At 43.5% G+C, this 22,272-nt stretch overlaps 1 protein-coding gene across 3 annotated transcripts in view; it reads left to right on the forward strand.

The window, feature by feature from the left end:
* The window catches only part of LOC144493053 (sestrin-1-like), a 62,174-nt gene that overhangs the window by 31,702 nt on the left and 8,200 nt on the right, over positions 1-22,272 (forward strand). For all 3 annotated transcript variants that reach the window (XM_078211894.1, XM_078211895.1, XM_078211896.1), the window contains 8 exons: positions 7,797-7,862; positions 10,798-10,998; positions 13,220-13,402; positions 15,513-15,752; positions 17,696-17,846; positions 18,437-18,555; positions 19,222-19,412; positions 20,933-21,077. In XM_078211894.1, the coding sequence (XP_078068020.1) occupies positions 7,797-7,862; positions 10,798-10,998; positions 13,220-13,402; positions 15,513-15,752; positions 17,696-17,846; positions 18,437-18,555; positions 19,222-19,412; positions 20,933-21,077 (1,296 nt within the window). The remainder of the gene's footprint in view (positions 1-7,796; positions 7,863-10,797; positions 10,999-13,219; positions 13,403-15,512; positions 15,753-17,695; positions 17,847-18,436; positions 18,556-19,221; positions 19,413-20,932; positions 21,078-22,272) is intronic.

A 22,272-nucleotide genomic window follows, 5' to 3' on the forward strand; every position in this document is an offset into this window, starting at 1 on the left:
GCTCGATGAAAGGACGGTAGGGGAAGGAATATCCAGAGTACTTCTTGATCATAGAATCCCTACAGTGCAGAAGAAAACCATTCAGCCCATCAAGTCTGCAGCGACTCTCCAAAAGAGCATCTTACCCAGGCAAATCCTCCATGCCCTATACCCCTAACCCCATGCATTTCCCATTGCTAATCCATCTGATCTATACAACTTTGGAAACTAAGGGGCAAGTTTCCATGTCCATTCCACCTAACCTGCACAATTTTAGAATGTGGGAGGAAACCGGTGCACCCGGGGAAAACCCGGAGATACGGGGAGAGCGTGCCAACTTCGCATAGACAGTGACCCAGGGCCGGAATTGAACCCAGGTCCCTGGCGCTGTGATGCCGCAGTGTAATCACTGTGTCACCGTGCTGCCTCAAAACACTCCTCCCCATTGCTCCTTAGAAAAAGATTTTGTTTTTGCACTTATTTTGAAGAGGGGAGAGTTGACATCAATGTATTTTTTTTCTTCTTAATGGGAAAGAAAGGGTTAATTTTTTTTCTCTATGACAGAAGAAAGTTTTAGCATTTAACTAAAAGTCCTTAGTACAGGAAACCAAGAAACATTTCCTATCAAACTGTAAAGGACAAAAGAAAGCTGTCAGCTGCAGTCTTAAAACTTGGTTTCAGGCCAAGGGGATGAATTGTTTAATGCTGACATGCAGTAAATTTCACCATCCAAAGTTGGTCTTTGCGGAATACCTTTCCATCTGTTGGTTGAAATGAACTGGCCAGATGCACTGATGGGACAAGGCCACTGTGATATTGTGGTGTTAGTATGGACTTTCCAACTTGTTGCATTCGATTGGAGACTCGATAGGAGAAGTCTTGCAACAAAACTTTCAACGAAGCTTTAAATTTATTCTCTGCATAAGTTTCTGTGGTTGTTTAGTAGGGGATGTCAGTGCAGGGGAAATGGAACACTTTGCCATTTCAGGCACCTATAATGCCAGCATCAAGCAACCTGTGACAGTTATAGCACCCCTCAGATGTAGCATAGAACCTCAGAAGAGTAACTCCTACTCAAACCTCCGCCACTGAGATTGCCAATATGTCAAAGCATTGTTCATTTTCTGTTGAAGTCTGTTAGTTAGGGACTGCTAGGATGAAGGTCTCCATTGTCTACTGACTGAAGGGGTCCTATGTGAACTTGGGTGCAAAAGTGAGCATGAGCCTACAGCACAAAACTACCCATGAAATGGCACAGAAGTAGCAGTCTCAGTCTGGTTTCAGTGTTGGTTTATGTGGGAAGTGGGAAAAAAAAGTCACAGTGCTGCAGTGAGGTATCAGTTTTTGCAAATGGAATCTTGGCACATATTTTGGGTCAGAGATTTCCACATGACTGCTTTATGCTGACTGTGTGGCAAAACTGGCAAGGAGTATTTCACTCTCCAGCACAGACATCTGCCACCTTGATCAGAATAGGAAAATCCTGCAGCGTAAACATTCCCCAGCATCAGTGACAGGTAGCGCTCGGACTGCTTGAGCCTTCAGTGCATCAGTGACTGTACCAAATACTGAGCCTAAACTGAAAAAGTACGTCTCACTAAATGATTCCCTTTTGTGTATGTGTTTGTGTACACATATGTACATATAGGGGCAGATAACATGATGGCAGCCGCCCAATGGGCTGACACAGGATAGCAGCACAACACCTGTGCTGCATCACCATGGTTATGTTACTTGCCCATGGGGGGAAAAAAGGGTTAGAAATGGGACTGCATTGTTTGGATGCTACATAGGACCCAATATGTTAGGCAGGCAGCATGTGCACATTTGACTGGAAGCACGATGTAGAACATAGAACAGTACAGCGCAGTACAGGCCCTTCGGCCCTCGATGTTGTGCCGAGCTTTGTCCGAAACCAAGATCAAGCTATCCCACACCCTATCATTCTGGTATGCTCCATGTGCCTATCCAATAACCGCTTGAAAGTTCCTAAAGTGTCCGACTCCACTATCACAGCAGGCAGTCCATTCCACACCCCAACTACTCTCTGAGTAAAGAACCTACCTCAGACATCCCTCCTATATCTCCCACCATGAACCTTACAGTTATCCCCCCTTGTAACAACTACATCCACCCGAGGAAATAGTCTCTGAAAGTCCACTCTATCTATCCCCCTCATCATCTTATAAACCTCTATTAAGTCGCCTCTCATCCTCCTCCACTCTAAAGAGAAAAGCCCGAGCTCCCTCAACCTTTCCTTGTAAGACCTACCCTCCAAACCAGGCAGCATCCTGGTAAATCTCCTTTGCACTCTTTCCAATGCTTCCACGTCCTTCTTATAGTGAGGTGCAATATGTCTACCATAATGGTAAGGACAAAGGGGAGGCATCTTTTACCCATACATGAAACAGGTGTTAGGCCCTAAGCTGTGGCCCAATTTTCAAACCAAATGTTTTGGCTTGAGCTGAATCTGCAATCCCACCCGAGGCTGGTGTGTGAAATGGAAGTGTAAGTTGGCATGGCATTGAAACATGGTGTTGAAGGCAAACTCTACATCTAACTGTGCTCACGCTCACTGTAAAGCACATGTTGCTGATGTCGGGTTCCTGAAATTGGAAAGTGTTCCATTGCTCGATAGTGATTTGCATGGGAATATGGCTAGGATTTTGTGTGTAAGGAGGCAGAGTTAACACTTGCAGCCTGTTTATGGTACATGTGTGTGTGGAGGGAGGATTGTGAGAATGGTGTGGCTACTGGAGGTACTGTTCAAACGTCACGACTGTTAATGTGCTGAATGGCCTTCAACCATACCTTTGTAAGGCAAACACAGGGACCTCGAGAGTTGAAAGTGGTGTATTTGGCCCGACTGACAACCTATCGAATATCTTGTAGCACTTGGGTAGAGACCTACACTGATTGCATCTTTGGGTTCATGCTATCAATTATTCTTAAAGAGTTCTTCTGGTGGTCAGCTCCTTAAAGCCTCCAGTTGTGCATACGTTTTTGATAAGTGTAAAGATATCAGTCTGCTCTGAAAGATACTGTTATTTCTTGAGGCTGCTGCAATGTACACTTTTCCAGTGGGCATGACAGTAGTGCCAGCAAACACTGAAAAACTATACCGCGTTCCTTTAAAATGTTGCTGTGATATTTTCCAATGTGAGTAATAACTGACCGTTGACCATTAATAATCATTCTGCTGTGGCCAGCATTTATTGTCACTTTCTTTACTTCCATTTTGTGTTTTTTGCCTTGGTCTGCCTCTTTTCCTGCAATGCTGTTTTTCTGTTTAAACCTCTGTCTTCTCCATTTCTCCCTCTATCTTTCGTTCTTCTATCTCTGGCTCTGTGTATCACTCCTGTTTCTAATGTTGTCTACCCTGTTCCGCTTAATCTTTTCTTCCTCTTTTTGTTTTTCTCTCGATATTTATTTCTCTCCCACTGCCTGTTCCCTGCCTCTGATTTTGGTTCTCCCCTGCCCACTATATTTTCCTTTGTGTGTTTCATTATCTACCTTCCGTGCCACTCTGTCCAGCTACACAGTAGTGTAATGTGATAGATGAAGTTCAGAATACACTGATAGATTATCACTTCAATGCTATGTTGACACGACCTAGATACGAGCAGCACTACTGTTCCACATTTCACTCCACAGACACATGTTTGCAGATCTCCACAGTACGAGCTGGACGTGCTTTCTGCATCCTGGGTTATTTGAAACCCCCTCAACAGTCTTGTGTTTACTGTAAAGCTTTTCAGTGCCAGAATTTTAAACAGCTTTGCTTGCTGCACAATTGTTGGACTGATTGAGTTGTTTGTAGGCACTGCCTCATAATTGGGTATAGTTCTACAGGCAAGGACCACCCAGCAGTACATCATTCTCATTGTTATTAATATCTGAACCTAGTGATTGCTGGCTGGTTATTTTGTCATGTAGGGTGTGATAGATGAACCTGATCTTGTCATCATTCAAAGAACAATACAGCACAGGAACAGGCCCTTCGGCCCTCCAAGCCTGCACCGATCATGTGTTCCTAACTAGACCATCCATTTGTATCCCTCTATTCCCAGTCTGTTCAGGTGGCTATCTAGATAAGTCTTAAATTATTCTAGCGTGTCTGCCTCAAACACCTTGCTTGGTAGTGCATTCCAGGCCCCAACCACCCTCTGTGTAAAATACGTCCCCCGCATATCTGTATTGAACCTTGCCCCCCCTTACCTTGAACTTGTGACCCCTTGTGTTTGTCATTTCTGACCTGGGAAAAAGCTTCCAACTGTTCACCCTATCTATGCCCTTCATAATTTTATAAACTTCTATTAGGTCGCCCCTCAACCTCCGTCTTTCCAGGGAGAACAACCCTAGTTTACTCAATCTCACCTCATAGCTAATACCCTCCATACCAGGCAACATCCTGGTAAACCTTTTCTGCACTCTCTCCAAAGCCTCCACGTCCTTCTGGTAGTGTGGCTACCAGAACTGGACGCAGTATTCCAAATGTGGCCTAACCAACATTCTATATAACTGCAACATCATATGCCAACTTTTATACTCTATGCCCCGTCCAATGAAGGCAAGCATGCCATATGCCTTCTTCGCCACCTTTTCCACCTGTGCTGCCACCTTTAAGGATCTGTGGACTTGCACACCCAGATCCCTCTGTGTGTCTATACTCCTGATGGTTCTGCCATTTATTGTATAGCTCCCCCCTGCATTATATCTACCAAAATGCATCACTTCGCATTTATCTGGATTAAATTCCATCTGCCATTTCTTCGCCCAATTTTCCAGCCTATCTATATCCTGCTGTATTCTCTGACAATGTTCATCACTATCCGCAACTCCAGCAATCTTTGTGTCGTCCGCAAACTTATTAATCAGACCAGCTACATCTTCTTCCAAATCATTTATTTATATATATATCATTATATGATATATAACAGCAGAGGTCCCAGTACAGAGCCCTGCGGAACACCACTAGTCACAGACCTCCAATCAGAAAAAGACCCCTCCACTGCCAACCTCTGTCTTCTACGGACAAGCCAGTTCTGTACCCATCCAGCTAGTTCACCTTTGATCCCATGAGATTTAACCTTTTGCACCAGCCTGCCATGAGGGATCTTGTCAAATGCTTTACTAAAATCCATGTAGATGACATCCACGGCCCTTCCCTCGTCAATCATTTTTGTCACCTCCTCAAAAAACTCAACCAAATTTGTGAGGTATGACCTCCCTCGCACAAAACCATGTTGTCTATCGTTAATGAGACTATTCAGTTCTAAATGTGTATAGATCCTATCTCTAAGAATCTTCTCCCAACAATTTTCCTACTACGGACGTCAAGCTCACTGGCCTATAATTACCAGGGTTATCCTTGCTACCCTTCTTAAATAACGGGACCACATTTGCTATCCTCCAATCCTCTGGGACCTCACCTGTGTCCAATGAAGAAACAAAGATTTCAGTTAGCGGCCCAGCAATTTCATCTCTTGTTTCTCTCAGTAATCTAGGACAGATGCCATCTGGCCCTGGGGATTTGTCTACCTTAATGCTTCCTAAAACACCTAACACTTCCTCCCTTGTAATTGCGATTTGTTCTAACGGGTCTACACATCCCTCTGAGACACTACCAATCAACGTGTCCCTCTCCTTTGTGAATGCTGATGCAAAGTATTCATTTAGGATCTCACCTACTTCCTTGGGTTCTAAGCATAATTCCCCTCCTTTGTTCTTGAGAGGTCCGACTCTTTCTCTGACAACTCTCTTGTTCCTAATGTATGTATAAAATGCCTTGGGATTCTCCTTAATCCTGTCTGCCAAGGACATTTCGTGACCCCTTTTTGCCCTTCTAACTCCCTGTTTGGTGAGTTCTTTTCTACTTTCTCTGTATTCCTCTAGTGATTCATCTGTTTTTAGCTGCCTTGATCCTTATGTATGCCTCTTTTTTCTTTTTGATTAGACCCACAATTTCTCTGGTTATCCACGGCTCTTGAATCCTACCTTTCCTGTCCTTCCTTTTTACAGGCACATGCCTGTCCTGCACTCCTACCAACTGCTCCTTAAAAGACTCCCACATGCCAGATGTGGATTTACCCTCGAACAGCCTTTCCCAATCAACAGCCACCAACTCCTGCCTAATCCAGCTGTAGTTAGCCTTCCCCCAATTCAGCACCTTACCCATAGGACAACACTCATCCTTTTCCATGACTATCCGAAAGTTTACAGAGTTGTGGTCACTGTTCGCCACATGTTCCCCCGCTGAAACTTTGATAACCTGACCGGGCTCATTCCCCAGTACTAGGTCCAGTATAGCCCCCTCTCTAGTTGGACTATCAACATATTGTTCCAAAGAATCTTTCTGGACACATTTTACAAATTCCTCCCCGTCCGGACCCCCAGCCCTAAGGGATTTCCAGTCTATATGAGGGAAATTAAAGTCTCCCACTACAACAACCCTATTTTTTCTACACTTGTCCAGAATCTCTTTACATATCCGTTCTTCAACTTCCCGTAGGCTGTTGGGAGGCCTGTAGTATACCCCCAGCATAGTGACTGCGCCCTTCCTGTTTCTGAGCTCATTGCCCTTACACACAACTTGCACTCATAATATAGCGCCTTAAATGTAATAAGATGTATTAAGTTATTTCATGGCAGTGTAATCGATCAAGACACGTAAGGAGATATTAGGACAGTGACCAAAAGCTGGGTTGTAGAGGTGGGTTTTAAGCAGTGTATTTTTTTTAAGTTCTTACTTCTTCCCTTGGTTGTTTGCTTACTTTACTAATTTTATGTCCTTTGAAGAGTATAGGTATAGGCTGGCAGTAGGTCACTCGTTTCAACAAATCCTTCTGTAAATATCTCTTCATGCAAGTGAATGATGCAAGATTCATGTACTAGCAGCGAGTCTCCACTAGCCAGTGTTTCCAGAGATGTGGATTCCTCGCAGCTTCTGCTGAAAATTTTGGCAACCATTGTCTTTCTGTTGCAAAATTTCCACACTTTTTCAATTTAACATTTAGAATTGTAGTTAGTTCTGTATTGACCTTTCCTCTCTTGTCTCGTCTAAACCCAAAAGCTGGCACAGTGGTTAGCACTGCTGCCTCACAGCTCCAGGGATTCCGGCTTGCGTCACTGTCTGTGTGGAGTTTGCACATTCTCCCTATGTCTACGTGTGCTCCGGTTTCCTCCCACAGTCCGAAAGATGTGCTGGTTAGATGCATTGGCCGTGTTAAATTCTCCCTCAATGTACCCGGACAGGCGCCGGAGTGTGGTTCACAGTAACTTCATTGCAGTGCTAATGTAAGCCTACTTGTGACAATAATAAATAAAACTGTTACCCTTCCCTCCATCTGCACGCTGCTGAAAGGAAGGTCGGGATTTTCCAGCCCTGTTCTGGTGGCACCCACCGCGAGAGATTGGGTGGCCCAGCCAAAAGTCCATTGACTCTCAGCAGGACTGGACGATCCCAGCCGCAGGCGGGGCGGGAGGAGTCAGCAGTCTGTCTGGTGCCTTGCCTTTATTGGCCCTGGCACCTTTGGACCTTGAAATCCCCCCTTCTTCCCCCCCTAAACGCCAAGAATTTTAAAACCAAACTTGGCATTGTCTGATTGTTATTTTCTGATTTACCTCCTTACCTCTTCATCTTTTAAACTGTGCCAATGTTGTTTATGTGCAATGGACCTGGACTAAGTTTCTAAATATACTTTAACAAAAAAAAAGTCAACTGAAGCTTGCCTGTTTGTGAAAAGAGGTTTGAAAGGTAACTGAATGATGCATCAAACTGCTGTTTATTAACATTTTTCCTCCTGCTTCTCTTCCAGGAACGGGCCGGCAGGGTCCCTCGGCCATGCAGCAATGGGCAAAATCCATTGATACCCGAGCATGAGGTAATGTTCAAATTAAATCTACAAATAGATTTGGAAAATTATCCATTTTGGTAAAAAAACAAAATCTTGTACGGGCTAATTTCAGAAATGCATGTTCCCGGATGACAGGAGAGTGTCATTGAGAAATCCAGATGTAGCACACCCTTTTCTAGCGTGTCAGACTTCCCATTGATAGCGTGTGATCAAAACATTGGCTCGTGTATCTTTTCATTCCTTCCAGTTGCCTCTGTTTCCCTTCTGAAAGCGCAGCCTAATACTGAGAGATAGTTCTATAGGTACCTTCTGCCCACCAACATCTTGTCCACTGGCTATTGCACATGTGAACCTAGATTATGTGCAAAGGATGTTCAATGATAGAGACATCATTGCCAACCCAATTCTATCACCGTGGAGTCCAATAGGTCACCAGATAAAAATCAAGAATTAGAATCCTACCTGATTAATTTTTCAACTCCCAAGCCCAGTTGCGGTTCCAATGACCCATATTGCTGCCCCAGCCTGGAAATAACCTGGGGCTTGCATGGCTCAGTTTACTCTTGAGTTTTGAGAAGATATTTCAAGAGCAGTCATTAGAAAGGTTTTAATTTCTTTTGCCCACAATCTATGATTGCCAGCTCTTGGTTGATTTTCTTTTCATTGGTATTTGTGAATATTAGACAAGAGAGTGAATGTTTGGTCTTCCTCCTAAACATCTCTATACCTGCGCTGCTGTGCAACCAGACATTAGGCATATATTACAGAAACATGAGTAACCCTTCCCGCCAAGTTCCTCCCATTTCTGGGGAAGCAAGTGCTTTTCCACGATGCTTTTCACCAAAAGCAAAACTTGGCCTATACTAGCTTAGCGGGAAATATAACATCACACATTCGAATTTGGAGCAGAAGTAGGCCATTTGGCCTCTTGAGCCTGCTCTACCATTTCTTAAGATCATGACTGATCTGATTTCCTATTGTACCCTTTCACTTCCTTGTTGGTAAAGAATCTTATCCAATTCAACCTTAAAAAATATTCAAAGACCCTGCCTCCATTGCTGTCTATGGAAGAGAATCCCACAGATTAACAACCGCCTGAGGGAGAAATTTCTCCTTCTCTAATTTAAATGGGAGACCCCTTATAAACTGTGTACCCTGATTCTAGTCTCTCCCCTTGGGGTAAACATTCTTTCAGAATCTTATGTTTCAATAAGATCGCTTCTCATTCTTCTCAACTGTAGGCCCAACCTGTCTAACTTTCCCTCATAAAATAACCCCTTCATCCCAGGAATCAGTCAAGTCAACCTTTTTTGAACTGTACACAGTACCCCCGATATGGTCTCATCAACATCATGTATGTTATCAAAACTTCACTATTTTTATATTCCATTGCCCTTTCAATAAACAAGGTTCCATTTGCCTTCCTAATCGCCTGTTGTACCTACATCTGACTTTTTGTGATTCATGTACCGGACACCCAGACTTATCTGTACCTCAAGAGTTCTGCAATCTCTCCTCATTTAAACGTTACGCTGCTTTTCTCTTCCTCCTGCCCAAGTGTACAAGATCATATACTCCATCTGTCTTAATGTTTGCCCACTTCCTCCCTTTACAGACTCCAGATCTCCTCTTTCTCCTACTATATACTTTGTCCCTTCATCCGGGTCATTGGTCTAGATTGTAAATAGTTGAGGTCCCAGTACTGATCCTTGTGGCATTCCACTTGTCACATCTTACCAAGCTAAAAATGACTCTTTAATGTCTACTCTCTGTTTCCTGTAAGCTAACTAATCCTCTACCAATACTAATATGTTAGCACCTTCACCATGAGCTCTTATTTTGTGCCATAACCTTTGATGTGGCACCTTCTCAAATGACTTTTGGAAATCTGAGTGCACCATATCTACAGATTCCACTTATTCACTTTTATTGTTCCTTCCTCAAAGAATTCTAATAAATTAGTCAAACATAACTTCTCTTTCATAAAATCATGTTAACTCTGCTTGATTGCTTTAAGATTGTCTGCAGTTTCCTGCTTTCTGTTTCCTTCCTTTCTTGAATAGAGGAGTTACATTTGCTAATTTTCAATCCAATGGGATCTTTCCAGAATCTAGGAAAATTTGGAAAATTAAAACCTTGCCTCTTATCTCCACAGCTACTTCTTTTAAGAATCATAGAATCCCTGCAGTGCAGAAGGAGGGCATCCGGCCCATCAAGTCTGCACCGACTCACTGAAGGAGTATCTTACCCAGGCCTATCCTTCTAACCCCGTGTATTTACCATGTCTAAAACACCTACCCTATGCATCTTTGGACACTAAGGGACAATTCAGCATGGCCAATCTGCCTAACATGCACATCTTTGGAATGTGGGAGGAAACTGGAACACCAGGAGGAAACCCACACAGACACAGGGAGAACATACAAACTCCATACAGTCACCCAAAGCCTGGCACTATGAGGCAGCAGTCCTAACCACTGTGCCACCGTGCTGCCTAAGATAACCCTAGGATGAAGTCCATCAGGTTCTGAGGACTTGTCAGTTTTTAGTTCTAATAATTTTCTCAGTGCCCTTTCCCTGATGATTATAATTGTTTTGAGTTCCTCCCCTTTTACTTCCCGATTCACAATTATTTCTGGAATGTTATTTGCCTCTTGCAGTGAAAACAAGCACAAAATTTCTGTTCGATGCACCTGCCATTTCCTTATTTTCCAAAATTAATTCCCCAGCCCATTCTGTAGGGGACCAATGCACACTTTAGTTATTCTTTACCTTTTTAAAAACCTGTAGAAAATGTTACTATCTTTTCATAATTCTAGCTAGCTTTCTCTCATATTCTAACTTGTCCCTCAGTTTTTTAGTTATCCTTTACTGTTTTTTGTATTGTCCGATCTCTGACCTGCCACTAACCTTCGCAGAATTGCATGCAATTTCTTTCAATTGTGCTTGTTTTTAATGGTAGGTCAACAAGATGGGTGCAGAGAATGAGCGGACCCACCTGCTGTTTATGAAAGCACTGGGCAGCAGGAGCTGCCTGGACGGAGTCGTGCAGCTCATGGGATGCCACCCTCAGTACCTGGAGTCATTCCTGAAAACCCAACACTACCTGCTACATATGGACGGACCCCTCCCCTTCCACTACCGACACTACATCGCCATCATGGTAATACCATTGTGTCTTTTCTCCCAAGCTTTAGAAAATACCATGGTTTGGTGTGGCATTAATACACAATGTGTAGCAACTCCTTTACCAAGTTTCATATTTTGACCTCCCTTGTACAGAATGGAAGGATGTTTAGAGGAGGTACTACTGGAGCACTAAACCTTCATGGCTATCCTTGAAGCAGGCTGACCTGTTCGGCCTCCTAGTCACAGCCTTGACTGATCTCGAGGAACACTTGTGAAGAGAGCAAACATGAAGGAAGGAAAATTTTTGGAAGTTAGCATATCTTAAGAAGGACAGAGTGAGGGTTTATGATTTGCATTTATCTTTTTTCATTTTTTTGTTGCTGTATCAGATCTTGCGTTTTCAACATGTAACACCCAACAGCAATAGCTTGCGTTCAAACAAGCACCTCAAATGAGGTGAAACAACTCGTGACGCTTCACAGGAGTATTATCAAACAGAATTTCACATCAAGTCACATCAGGAGATCATTGGACAGGAGACTAAAAGCTTGGTCAGAGTGGTGTGTTTAATGGAGGAAAGGGAGCTGGAGAGGCAGGGAGCTCTAGGAATGGAATTCAAGAGCCTGGCACCTTGTGACAACTGAAGGCATGTCAGCCAATGATGGGGTGATTAAAATCGAGGATGCACAAGAGACTAGAATTGGGAAGAACACTGATTTGTCGTATGATTGTAGGATTGGAGGAGATTGTGGAAATGAGGAAGAGGAAACGAAGGATTGGAACACATGTTTGAGAATTTTATAATGAAGGCATCCTCTACAGCAGCTGTTTGTTATGCTGAGGCAGAGATTCTCTCAGTGGTCAGCCTGCCACTAATGGAGTTTTCAGAACAGTTGAATTTCCTTGTGATGTCCAGTCCTGCAATGCATCCTCTACCGGTGCAGCTGGAGTACTGCAATAATACAGTGAGGTGCACTTAAACAAATGTATTGTAGGCAAATAGCCTGCTTAATCAAATCAGGATCCCTGTACGAGACCTTTTCATAGGCCTTTCATTGACTCCTTGTGTCTCTGTCTTGAATCAGTTAAGGTTGGGATGCTGCTGAAGCCAGGTCTCAGCCGATGTGTCCATATCGGATTCCACACCCAACTAAAATCACATCATCTTTCAGCCTTTATTATGATCTCGAGGGGTTTGGAGGAATTTTTGTTTATGCTATTCCCCTTTAGCCCCCTGACTCATGTACCGTTTCCAACCAGGCAGGAATTTTTTTATTCCTCCGGGGAAATCCCTGTCATTTCTGGTTAATAGTTCAAATATTTTTATTGAATGAATACCATCCGGAATACTGACTGCGATGGGTTAATGTCGCTGTTTGGTGGAACCGAATGAATGAGACACAGTTGATGTTGAACTATCTCTGAGAGTGATCGTAAGGGAAGAATGATCACTTCAGTACGCATTCCCCCATTTTCTGTAGCGGCTCCCTCTTCGTGTTAACTTCAATAACTTCTGGCTAGCATTCTGTGTTGATAACTGGAATGACCGGTGTTTTATGTTGAGAATGAAACCTCCACGTCAGTCCAGCTCTTGTGTGAAACCAGCCTCAATAAGCTCACTCCAGTCTGGCCTTGACGAAAATCTCCACTTGATAATCCATTGTCTGCATCACTCACTAATTCCCACCTCTAATGTTTTAACTGTTCACTATTTTTACCAAATGCTCAAAAATCGAATACAAAAATACTTGTCCTCTGAAACTAATTTTTTTTAAAAAGGGAGTCGCTTGGTGAAAATGCCCGTTTAAAACAAATCATTCCATTTTAAATTACGTTTGGTTATGCTTTGAAGACAGAGAAACTCACTGATGCCTAAGTCCCAGGAGTTACTTGTTCTTCCTCGTTTCATGTCCTCCCTATTTCACCATAGGATGTTAAGTGTTTGCAGAGTATGGAGTCCGCTACCTGCTCTGAGGTGGCGTGAGCCCTTGGGTGTCTCTTTCCCCAGTGCTGTGTTCAGGATTTTGGTTTTCTTCAAGATTTACTCAATGATCTTACTGAATGGTGGAGCAGGATCAAGGGGCCGATTCCTGCTCCTGTTTCTTTGCCTTAGTGACGCACGTGACCCATTGAGGAACATTGTTTAATTTACTGTGACCTTTGGTCCCAATCTTGTTTTTTTTTTTGTTAAGCCTTCACTCACTCTCACTCTCTTTCTCTGTCTGTCTCTCTCTCACACACACACACCTTTCTAGGCGGCAGCCAGACACCAGTCCTCTTATTTGGTGGAGGTTCACATTAATCAGTTTTTGCAGGTGGGTGGTGACCCACAGTGGCTGGAAGGGCTCGACTGCATCCCTCAGAGACTGAGGAACCTTAATGAGATCAACAAGATCCTGGCACATAGGCCCTGGCTCATCACCAAGCAACACATTGAGGTGAGATTCATCCTTCTAAAGACTGTATATACAATCTGGGTTGAGGCTGAATTTGAGCCACCATTCAACTGTGTCCTGTATGTTTGGACTTCCCTGTGACATGATAGTTTTGACACAAAGTGATTAACTTAAAATGGCAAGACAGTTTTATTTCTATTAAAACGAGTTCAGTAGTGTCTGTGCACTCCAGATCTAGTTTTGTTTGGGTTTCATAGAATCATTCAACACGGAGGCCATTCAACCCATTGTGCCTGTGCTAATTCTTTGAAAGAATCATAGTCATATAGTCCTAAAGTACTGAAGAGGCCCTTCGGCCCATTGAGTCTGTGCCAACAAAACAACACTAAATCGACACTCATCCCATTTTCCAGCACATGGCCTTGAATGTTACTACATTTCAAGAGCTCTTCCACATACTTTATAAAGGTTGTGAGGTGTCCCACCTCTACTACCCTCCCAGGCAGTGCATTCCAGACTCCCACCACCCTCTGAGTGAAAATATTTTCCTCAGTTCCTCTCTAAACCTCCTGCCCCTCATTTTAAAATTGTGCCCCTTTGTTATTGTCCCTTCAACTAATGGGGAATGATCACTTCCTATCCACCTTGTCCATACTCCTCTAAATCTTATACACCGCAATCAAGTCCCTCCTCAGTCTTCTCTGTTGTAAGTAAAACAACCTGAGCCTATCCAGCCACTTTTCATAGCTCAAATGCAACATCTTGGTGAATCTCCTCTGCACCCTCTCCAGTGTAATCACATCCTTCCTATAATGAGGCGACCAGAACTGTGCACAGTACTTCAGCTCCAACATAACCTCTCTGTCTTATACTCTATGCCACGACTGATAGACAAGTGTCCAGTATGCCTTCTTAACTACCCTATTAACCTGTCCTACCACAAACAGTAAGGAACTTGGCACTGATCCCTGTTGCACACCACTGGACACTGGCCTCCAGTCACACATAGAGCCTTCCACCACCACCCTCTGTCTCCTACCACTAAACCAGTTTTGGATACAATTTGCCAAGTTACCATGGATCCCGTGTGCTTTTACCTTTCTTTATCAGTCTCCCATATGGGACCTTGTCAAAGATTTTGTTGAAATCTATATAAACTACATCAACTGCACTACCTTCATCTACACACCCGCTCAAAAAATTCAATCAGTCTTGTTAGGCATGACTCCCTGTGACAAAGCCGTACTGACTATCCCTGATCAAACCTTGCCTCACCAAGAGCTATCTAATTAAACCCACTCACCTGCTCTTTCCCGTGACCCTGCATTTTTTCTCTTTCCACATTGAGTTTCTTTTGAAAATTACTATTTAATCTGCTTCCACCATACTAACAAGCATGTATTCCAGAGCAGAACAACTTGTTCCATAAGAACAGAAATCCTACTTCCCTGGTTCTTTTGCCAGTTAACCTTTTAAACCTGTACCTTCTGGTTCACGAAACACAAATAGTGGAAACTTAGAACTTAGAAACCCTACAGCACAGAAAGAGGCCATTCGGCCCATTGAGCCTGCACCAACCACAATTCCACCCAGGCCCTACCCCCATATCCCTACATATTTACCCACTAATCCCTCTAACCTACGCATCCCAGGACACTAAGGGCAATTTTAGCATGGCCAATCAACCTAACCTGCACATCTTTGGACTGTGGGAGGAAACCGGAGCACCCGGAGGAAACCCACGCAGACACGAGGAGAATGTGCAAACTCCACACAGACAGTGACCCAAGCCGGGAATCGAACCCAGGTCCCTGGAGCTGTGAAGCAGCAGTGCTAACCACTGTGCTACCGTGGGAAACAGTTTCTCTTTATTTACTCTATCAAAACCCCCTCTTAGTTTGTAGAGTGCACTAGCCACACATCTCTCCACTGGGTAAACCTGATGAAAATTGGATGTCTCTTACCTGGCTCTTTGGGGTCATTTCAGAATAATGTTATTTGAGGCCTGAGAGTATCTCTCTTAGGTGTGGGGGGCGGTGGGGGGGAAACTAGAAAAATTAAGCAATTAAATAAATAAAGCAGGGGAAAACAATCAAATCAAAATAACATTTTTCACAACCTTTTTAAACTTTATCATTTTCTATCTATCTAGAACTTGCTGAAAATCGGAGAGCACTGTTGGTCACTGGCGGAACTGGTACATGGGGTTGTGCTGCTGGCGCATTACCACTCGCTGGCGAGTTTTGTTTTTGGCTGTGGGATTAGTGCTGAGGGAGGACACGAGGGTGGCCATGTCTTGAGGCCATCGTCGATTAACAACCAGTGCTCCGGCGACACGACGAATGGGAATGGCAATATTCCGGACCCCTCACTGGCACATCGCAGGCGAAGGGTAAGCAAGTACCTTGTTTGTGAGAGGCTAGGGGTGGGAGGGCTGGACAGAGAGCTAGTGCAGCGGAGCCCTGGCTAACTTTACACAGGAAGATTCATGGATGGGTAGTGAATTGCAATTATAACCCTTTATAGCAGAGAACCATTTTCCGCCCTTGCTTTATTGGGGCGGAATTTGATTAAATCATATTATTTGTATTGGGAGTGTCCTTAACAATAATATTTCACAGAACCATGTGGATGCTTTGAATCTAAGTGGATCGGCCCACTTTTCCCCACAGATAGTGCAATTGTTTACTAACAGTGCAACTTTCCCCACCATTGTCAAAAGTGGATTTATATTCATTGTGCCCTGGTTTCCTCTGGGTGCTCCGGTTTTCTCCCACAGTCCAAAGGGCGTGCTGGTTAGGTGCATTAGCCATGTTAAATTTTCCCTCGGTGTACCCGAACAGGTGCCAGAGCGTGGCAACTAGGGGATTTTCACAGTAACTTCATTGCAATGTTAATGTAAGCCTACTTGTGACACTAATAAATAAACTTAAACTTAGTTCCACTGGTCTACATCGAAATGGCCGTTGGTCATGAAGGGACCCAGACAGTGAAGGCTGAACTTTATGCAGCCTACAAAAGAGGGATAGGAGGGTGGAAAAGGATGAGTGATGGAGTGTCTGTCACTTTTTCACTCCCATGGAGAATGACCCTCCTGCCCAGCAGCCAATTATGTCACTTAAGTGGCCATTTAACAGCCTCATCCCAGCACTGCTGGTGAGACAGGCCATTTGGGATGGGAGTCCCAATGGTAGCTGATTACTTGCATGACAGGCCTAAGAGTCTGTCGGGGCTGCCCCAAACAGCCGAGACTGGGTAACTCCTGGATTTCCGGCCAGTTGTCGGGGCCTCTGCCTCTCAGACCAGATCTTGGCCCTGAGTTTCAGTTACATATCACTGCTGAGCCCACTCCTGTCTCCATCCAGCATTTGAGCACAAATTAGTGGTGCCTCAGTTGATGGCACTCTTGCCTCTGAGTTACAAAGTTCCCACTTCAGGACTTGAACACACAGGTCAAGGCTGACTGACTGTCCACTGCAGTGCCGAGGGAGTGTTGTTCCGTCAGAGGTGTGATCTTTCAGATGAGAGGTTAAACTGAGGCCCTGTCTCCTTTCTGGCAAATGTATTCCTTCGCAGAGTAACAGTGGAGTTATCCCTGATGTCCTGGGCAATATTTTTGCTTCAAATAACATCACAAAAGCAGATTATCTGGTTATTGCTGTTCATGGGAGCTTGCTGTGCACTATATGGCTGCCAGGTTTCCTACAACAGTGACCAATATTTCATTGGCTGTAAAGTGCTTTGAGCTATATGGCCCCCTCAGGATCTTGTGTGTTTGAATAAGGCCACCTCTCTCTCTTCTAAACTGTGTGTGTCTGGGCTTTGGTAGGCAATGAATTTGCTGCATGTGTTTTGTAGCTGTTGTGTTGAGAAGAGATTGAAAGTTGTGGCCTTGCTTTTGTAAAGGTATCGGGGGAGGAGGGACGTTCAATTCTGAGGGTGGGATTTTCTGTCTGGCCCTTCCAGCCAGTGGGATCTTCCGGTCCTGTCAAAGTCAACCCCTGCCACGTGTTCCCTGACGGCAGGACAGACGAGACACTCAAATTGATTTTGGCAGGACCAGATGATCCCACCAATGGACAGCCACCTCCACCACAGGAAAATCCACTGTGGGATCGCTGGGAAATTCCGGCCTGAATGTCTTAACTTTGCTGAATAAAGAGGGGTGTAATTCAGGTAGGTGTACATCGAGTGCAGTGAGAGCCTATGAAAGACCAAGGCTAATAAAAACAGAGCATAAATACTCAGCAGATATAGCAGCATCTGTGGAGAGAGTTAACTTTTCAAATCATTGACCATTACCAGTGCTGAAAGATTATATTTTCATCTCTTCAGTCAGTGGATTATTCCAGCGATTCCGAATGTTTGGCAGACAGGATGCAGAAATTCCAGGCAGAGAAAGAAAATGAAGAGGAGATGCTGCGGGAAGAAATATGGATTGGATTGGAGACAGAAAAAGACACAAGTCCACCAACAGTTACCAGGGGTAAGCAAGACTCCCTGTGACTGGCTTTTTATTTATATAATTATTCTGTCTCAAACTATCTCTTTCATGCCCTCTGTCTTGTATTTTACCTTGCCAGTAATTAGTTTCCTTTCTCTGGAATATGTCTACCTCCTGTGAAGTTGAGGCAGTTCTCTTGATACCATGTGCGTGCCCTACATATTTACAACTATTGTGAAACAATCAGGAGTGAGAGGGAATAGCGTGTGGAATTCCACAATACTGCACCATAAAATGGTGGCATCTACATTTGCACTCTGACTGGGCTCCACACCTCAGCCACACCGTTCTCAGGGGATCAAGGAGGAGAAACCTGGGGGAGAGACATTGCTAGGTCACTTCATCAGGTCATGTTAGCAGTCAATATGAGAGCAGCGCAGGCAGAAAGCCTTGGAGCAGGTCATCCTATTAATTACTCACAAAATTGGTCCGACTAGATCAGGGAAAATTGGGAACAAAAACTAGAAACCTCGCACAAAGAACCAAACTAGAATAAGAGGGAGAAATTGTTGCTATTTTTTATACCTTTCAATCTCCTGTCTCTTGATATCTCACACACTTTGATTCCACAGCTCTGGAAGATAAACCTGTTACACTACCTGACTTGTCCTGTTACGTGGAAGACCCTGAGTTTGGTTACCCTGAGTTTGCCAGAAGAAGTGGAGAGCAGCTGCCTGTTTTCAGAGCTCAGGTATTTTCCAGCATTTTCTGTTTTTGTTGGCCAAAATACAGTTGGTCCCTTCATCCAAGTCATCAGTATAGATTGTTAACAGATGAGGCCACAGTACTGATCCCTGTGGCGCTCCACTAGGTACAGTTTGCCAACTTGAAAATTACCCATTTATTCTCTACTCTGTTTCTGATTAGTTAGCCAATCCTCTATCTATGTTAATACATCAACTCCATCACCACAAGCTCTTACTTTGTGTAGCTAACTTTCAAGGAGCCTCGGTTTCAAGCTTGATATTAAGGTTGGCTTAAACTGTGGGTGCAGGTGACCTAGTTTGATAATGTTAACAAAAAGAAGAACCTATGTTCGAGTCTTGAGTTTATGCAACTTAAATTCAGAAGTTGATGTATGCACTGATGAGGATAATGAGCGAAGAAGCTATTATTTCAACATAAGACTCAACTGGGGTGAGTGCATAAAGGCCACAAAAATCAATGATCATATGAATTTATAGTAGTGATTCGATACAGAGGGTTGATTAGTATGATGATGTTGCATATTTAAAGGTCTAAAAATTTAAATGACCAATCTCCTTCCTTTCTTTGCCCCTCTCCCCACCATTCCTGTTTTTCTATTGGTCACGGTTAAATGTTAAAAGACTGGTTGTATTTGGTGTTTCCCCTACAGGACTATTCTTGGGAAGACCATGGGTTCTCACTCGTGAACCGGCTGTATTCTGACATTGGCCACCTCCTGGATGAGAAGTTTCGCACTGTGTATAGTCTGAAGAATGGCACTATGGCCAAACAGCGGGGCTGTGACTTCTCGGCACTCAAGAGGGGCATTTGGAACTACATACACTGCATGTTTGGTATTAGGTAATTTTAGCTGTTGTTCCTATAACACCATTTTCAATAAAAAGGTGTAGGTTTCTCAGAAAAGTTTTAAAACTCTCCTGAGGGAGAGAAGAGAATAGCTCTGTATTGTGTAGGTTGAAATGTGAGCTAGGTCCATTTCTTACCTTAACCACATAAAATCACCCATAATCTATTTGTGGTTAAAATAACTCATTTATGAAACAGGATATCCACGGTGGTACAAATATTTTTACTCTTCCCCTCCTCAAGGTACGGACTCAATTCCCACAAATATGTATCTCTTTTCTGGCAATTCATTCTACCAGCCATTCTGGGTGGGTAATCTTGAGCATCCACACAAGCAGTTCCAAGCAACGGTGACTGGATAATTATCTCCACTTCCCCAGCTCGATATAGTATCCCTCCAGCTGCTGTGTTTGAGACCATCCTCAGAAACTAGAGAAAAGACTGAACCCAGAACCTTTGAGGCTAGGCTTGGTGTCACATTGTGGAATGGATTTACCCCCATGCTATCATGCAGCTCGGAGAGTATTGTCAGGGTTTAAAATTGACTGACAAAAAGGGTTGTATCACAGAATGGTAAAGGAGAAAAGAGGTTATACAGCCTGTTGTCTGTTCTAGCTTTCTGAAGGAGCAATTCACTTAGTGTCACTGTCTCCTCACAGCCCCACACATTATTTTCAGATAATAATCCGATTCACTCCTGAAAGCCATAATTAAACCTGTCTCCAAACCACATTCTTAGGCAGTGCATTCCAGACCCTAAATCACTGTACAAACCAAGTTTTTCCTCACATCCCCATTGCTTCTTTTGCCACTTACTGTAAATCTATGCCCTCTGGTTTTTGATCCTTCCACTAATGGGACCAGCTTTTCCCCATCCACACTGACCTTTTATGATTTTGAATATTTCTCTCTTTAGGGACCATGCCCCAAGAGGGGGTTTTAGTGACCAAGGACTTCCATACGTTGGCCCATGGTTATGCTGGGCAAGGGACTGTAATGGTTTGCCATTGCCTTCTGCAGGAGGCTGACCACAATTCTTCTGCTCTCACCATATACTTGGAGATGCCGGCGTTGGACTGGGGTAAGCACAGTAAGAAGTCTCACAACACCAGGTTAAAGTCCAACAGGTTTATTTGGTAGCAAATACAGGTATTTGCTACCAAATAAACCTGTTGGACTTTAACCTGGTGTTGTGAGACTTCTTACTGCTCTCACCATATACCACAGGGGTATGTTGGAAGAATTTACAAGTTGATACCCAACCTGTTTGGCCACCGTATGAATGCACCTTTCCTTGGCCATCAAGTCCTGGAGTGGGTCTTGAACCTGGAGCTTCTGGTTCAGAGGCAGGGACACTGCCTCAAGACCTCCCATGATTTTGAATTCCTTTATCAAATCTATATAATATAGCAGCAAAAGAATTGTCAGGAATAGTCAGTATAAATCCGTTTATGCAAATGCATGGGAGATTATTGAGCATGATCACCAAAAAGGTTTCCTTTTCCAATTGACAGGTACGATGATTATGATTATGGTGATGTGAATCTTTTCTTGGAGAGGAATCTGAAGGTTTACTTGAAGACTGTGACTTGCTACCCAGAAAAAACAAAGCCTCAGATGTTTGAGAGATACTGGAGGCAGTTTAAATATTCAGAAAAGGTGAGTGTTAATCCAGAAAGCACCAGGTAACAAATACCAAACTGAGCCCTATGAGACATAACAAAACAATTGGTCCTCTTAAGTAATTGGTAATGCCTTATTAAAGTCAACAGCTACAGGTATTGCTTCATTAAATCACCTGATGAAGGAGCAGCGCTCCTCCGAAAGCTCGTGATTCCAAATAAATCTGTTGGACTTTAATCTGGTGTTGTGAGAAGTCTTGCTGTGCCCACCCCAAACTAACATTGGCATCTCCACATTAAATCGGATTAGCACAGTATGTTTCACATCCACACTGTGTTGCATGCAACATGAGTTCTCACATGGTCTACTCCTTTGGTGTGCACGATTCCGCTGGTATGCACACATGTAAACATTTTCAAAATTTGTTCTTGGAATGTGGGTTTCATTGGCAGCGTTGCATTCATTGCCCATTCATAGTTGCCCTCAGGTGGTGGTGCTAGACCTTTTTGATTGGAATACTGGGTGTAGTTTGATATAATTGAGTGACTTGCTGGACCATTTCAAAAGGCAGCTAAGAGTCAGCCAGCAGTTAAGAAAATCCAAAAGCTTCATGGTCACATCTACTGACACCAGCTTTTTACTTCCAAATTTTCTTCTTAGTTCAAACGTTCAGACTACCTCGCTGGGAGTTAAACTCACACTTGACTGGAGTATTAATCCAGACCTCGAGATTACTAGTCCTGTAACATAGCCATATCCAGCTCTATGTAATATTCCCCGTGTGTGTGTCTGTGCAACATATAAAGATTCAAATTACATCAAATTTACAGCTAAGAAACAGGCTATTTCGCTCAACTGGTCTCAACCACTGTTTATAAGTGCCATATGACCCTCCTTGTGGTGGCATGCTCTTTGGGTAAAAAAAAGTTGCTCCTGAATTCCCTATTAAATATATTAGTAGCCATCTTGTATGTACGGCCCTGAATTTTGATTTTGTTCTCAAGTGGAAATATTTCCTCAAAGCCTGCTCCATCAAATCCTTTCAGTATTATAAAAACCTCGATCAGATCAGTCTTCAGCTTTGTCTTTCTTGGGAAAAGAATCCCAGCCTGTTAGTGTTTCTGATAGCAAATTAAATGTAAATTGTAAACTGAATTGGAGTTGTGAGAAACATTGATCCCAGTGCTAATCCCTGTGTGTTCCAAGTGGTGGATGAAACGATTTCGGTTCT

This window comes from Mustelus asterias, chromosome 4 (genome assembly GCF_964213995.1).
Source record: "Mustelus asterias chromosome 4, sMusAst1.hap1.1, whole genome shotgun sequence".
NCBI classification, from domain to species: domain Eukaryota; kingdom Metazoa; phylum Chordata; class Chondrichthyes; order Carcharhiniformes; family Triakidae; genus Mustelus; species Mustelus asterias.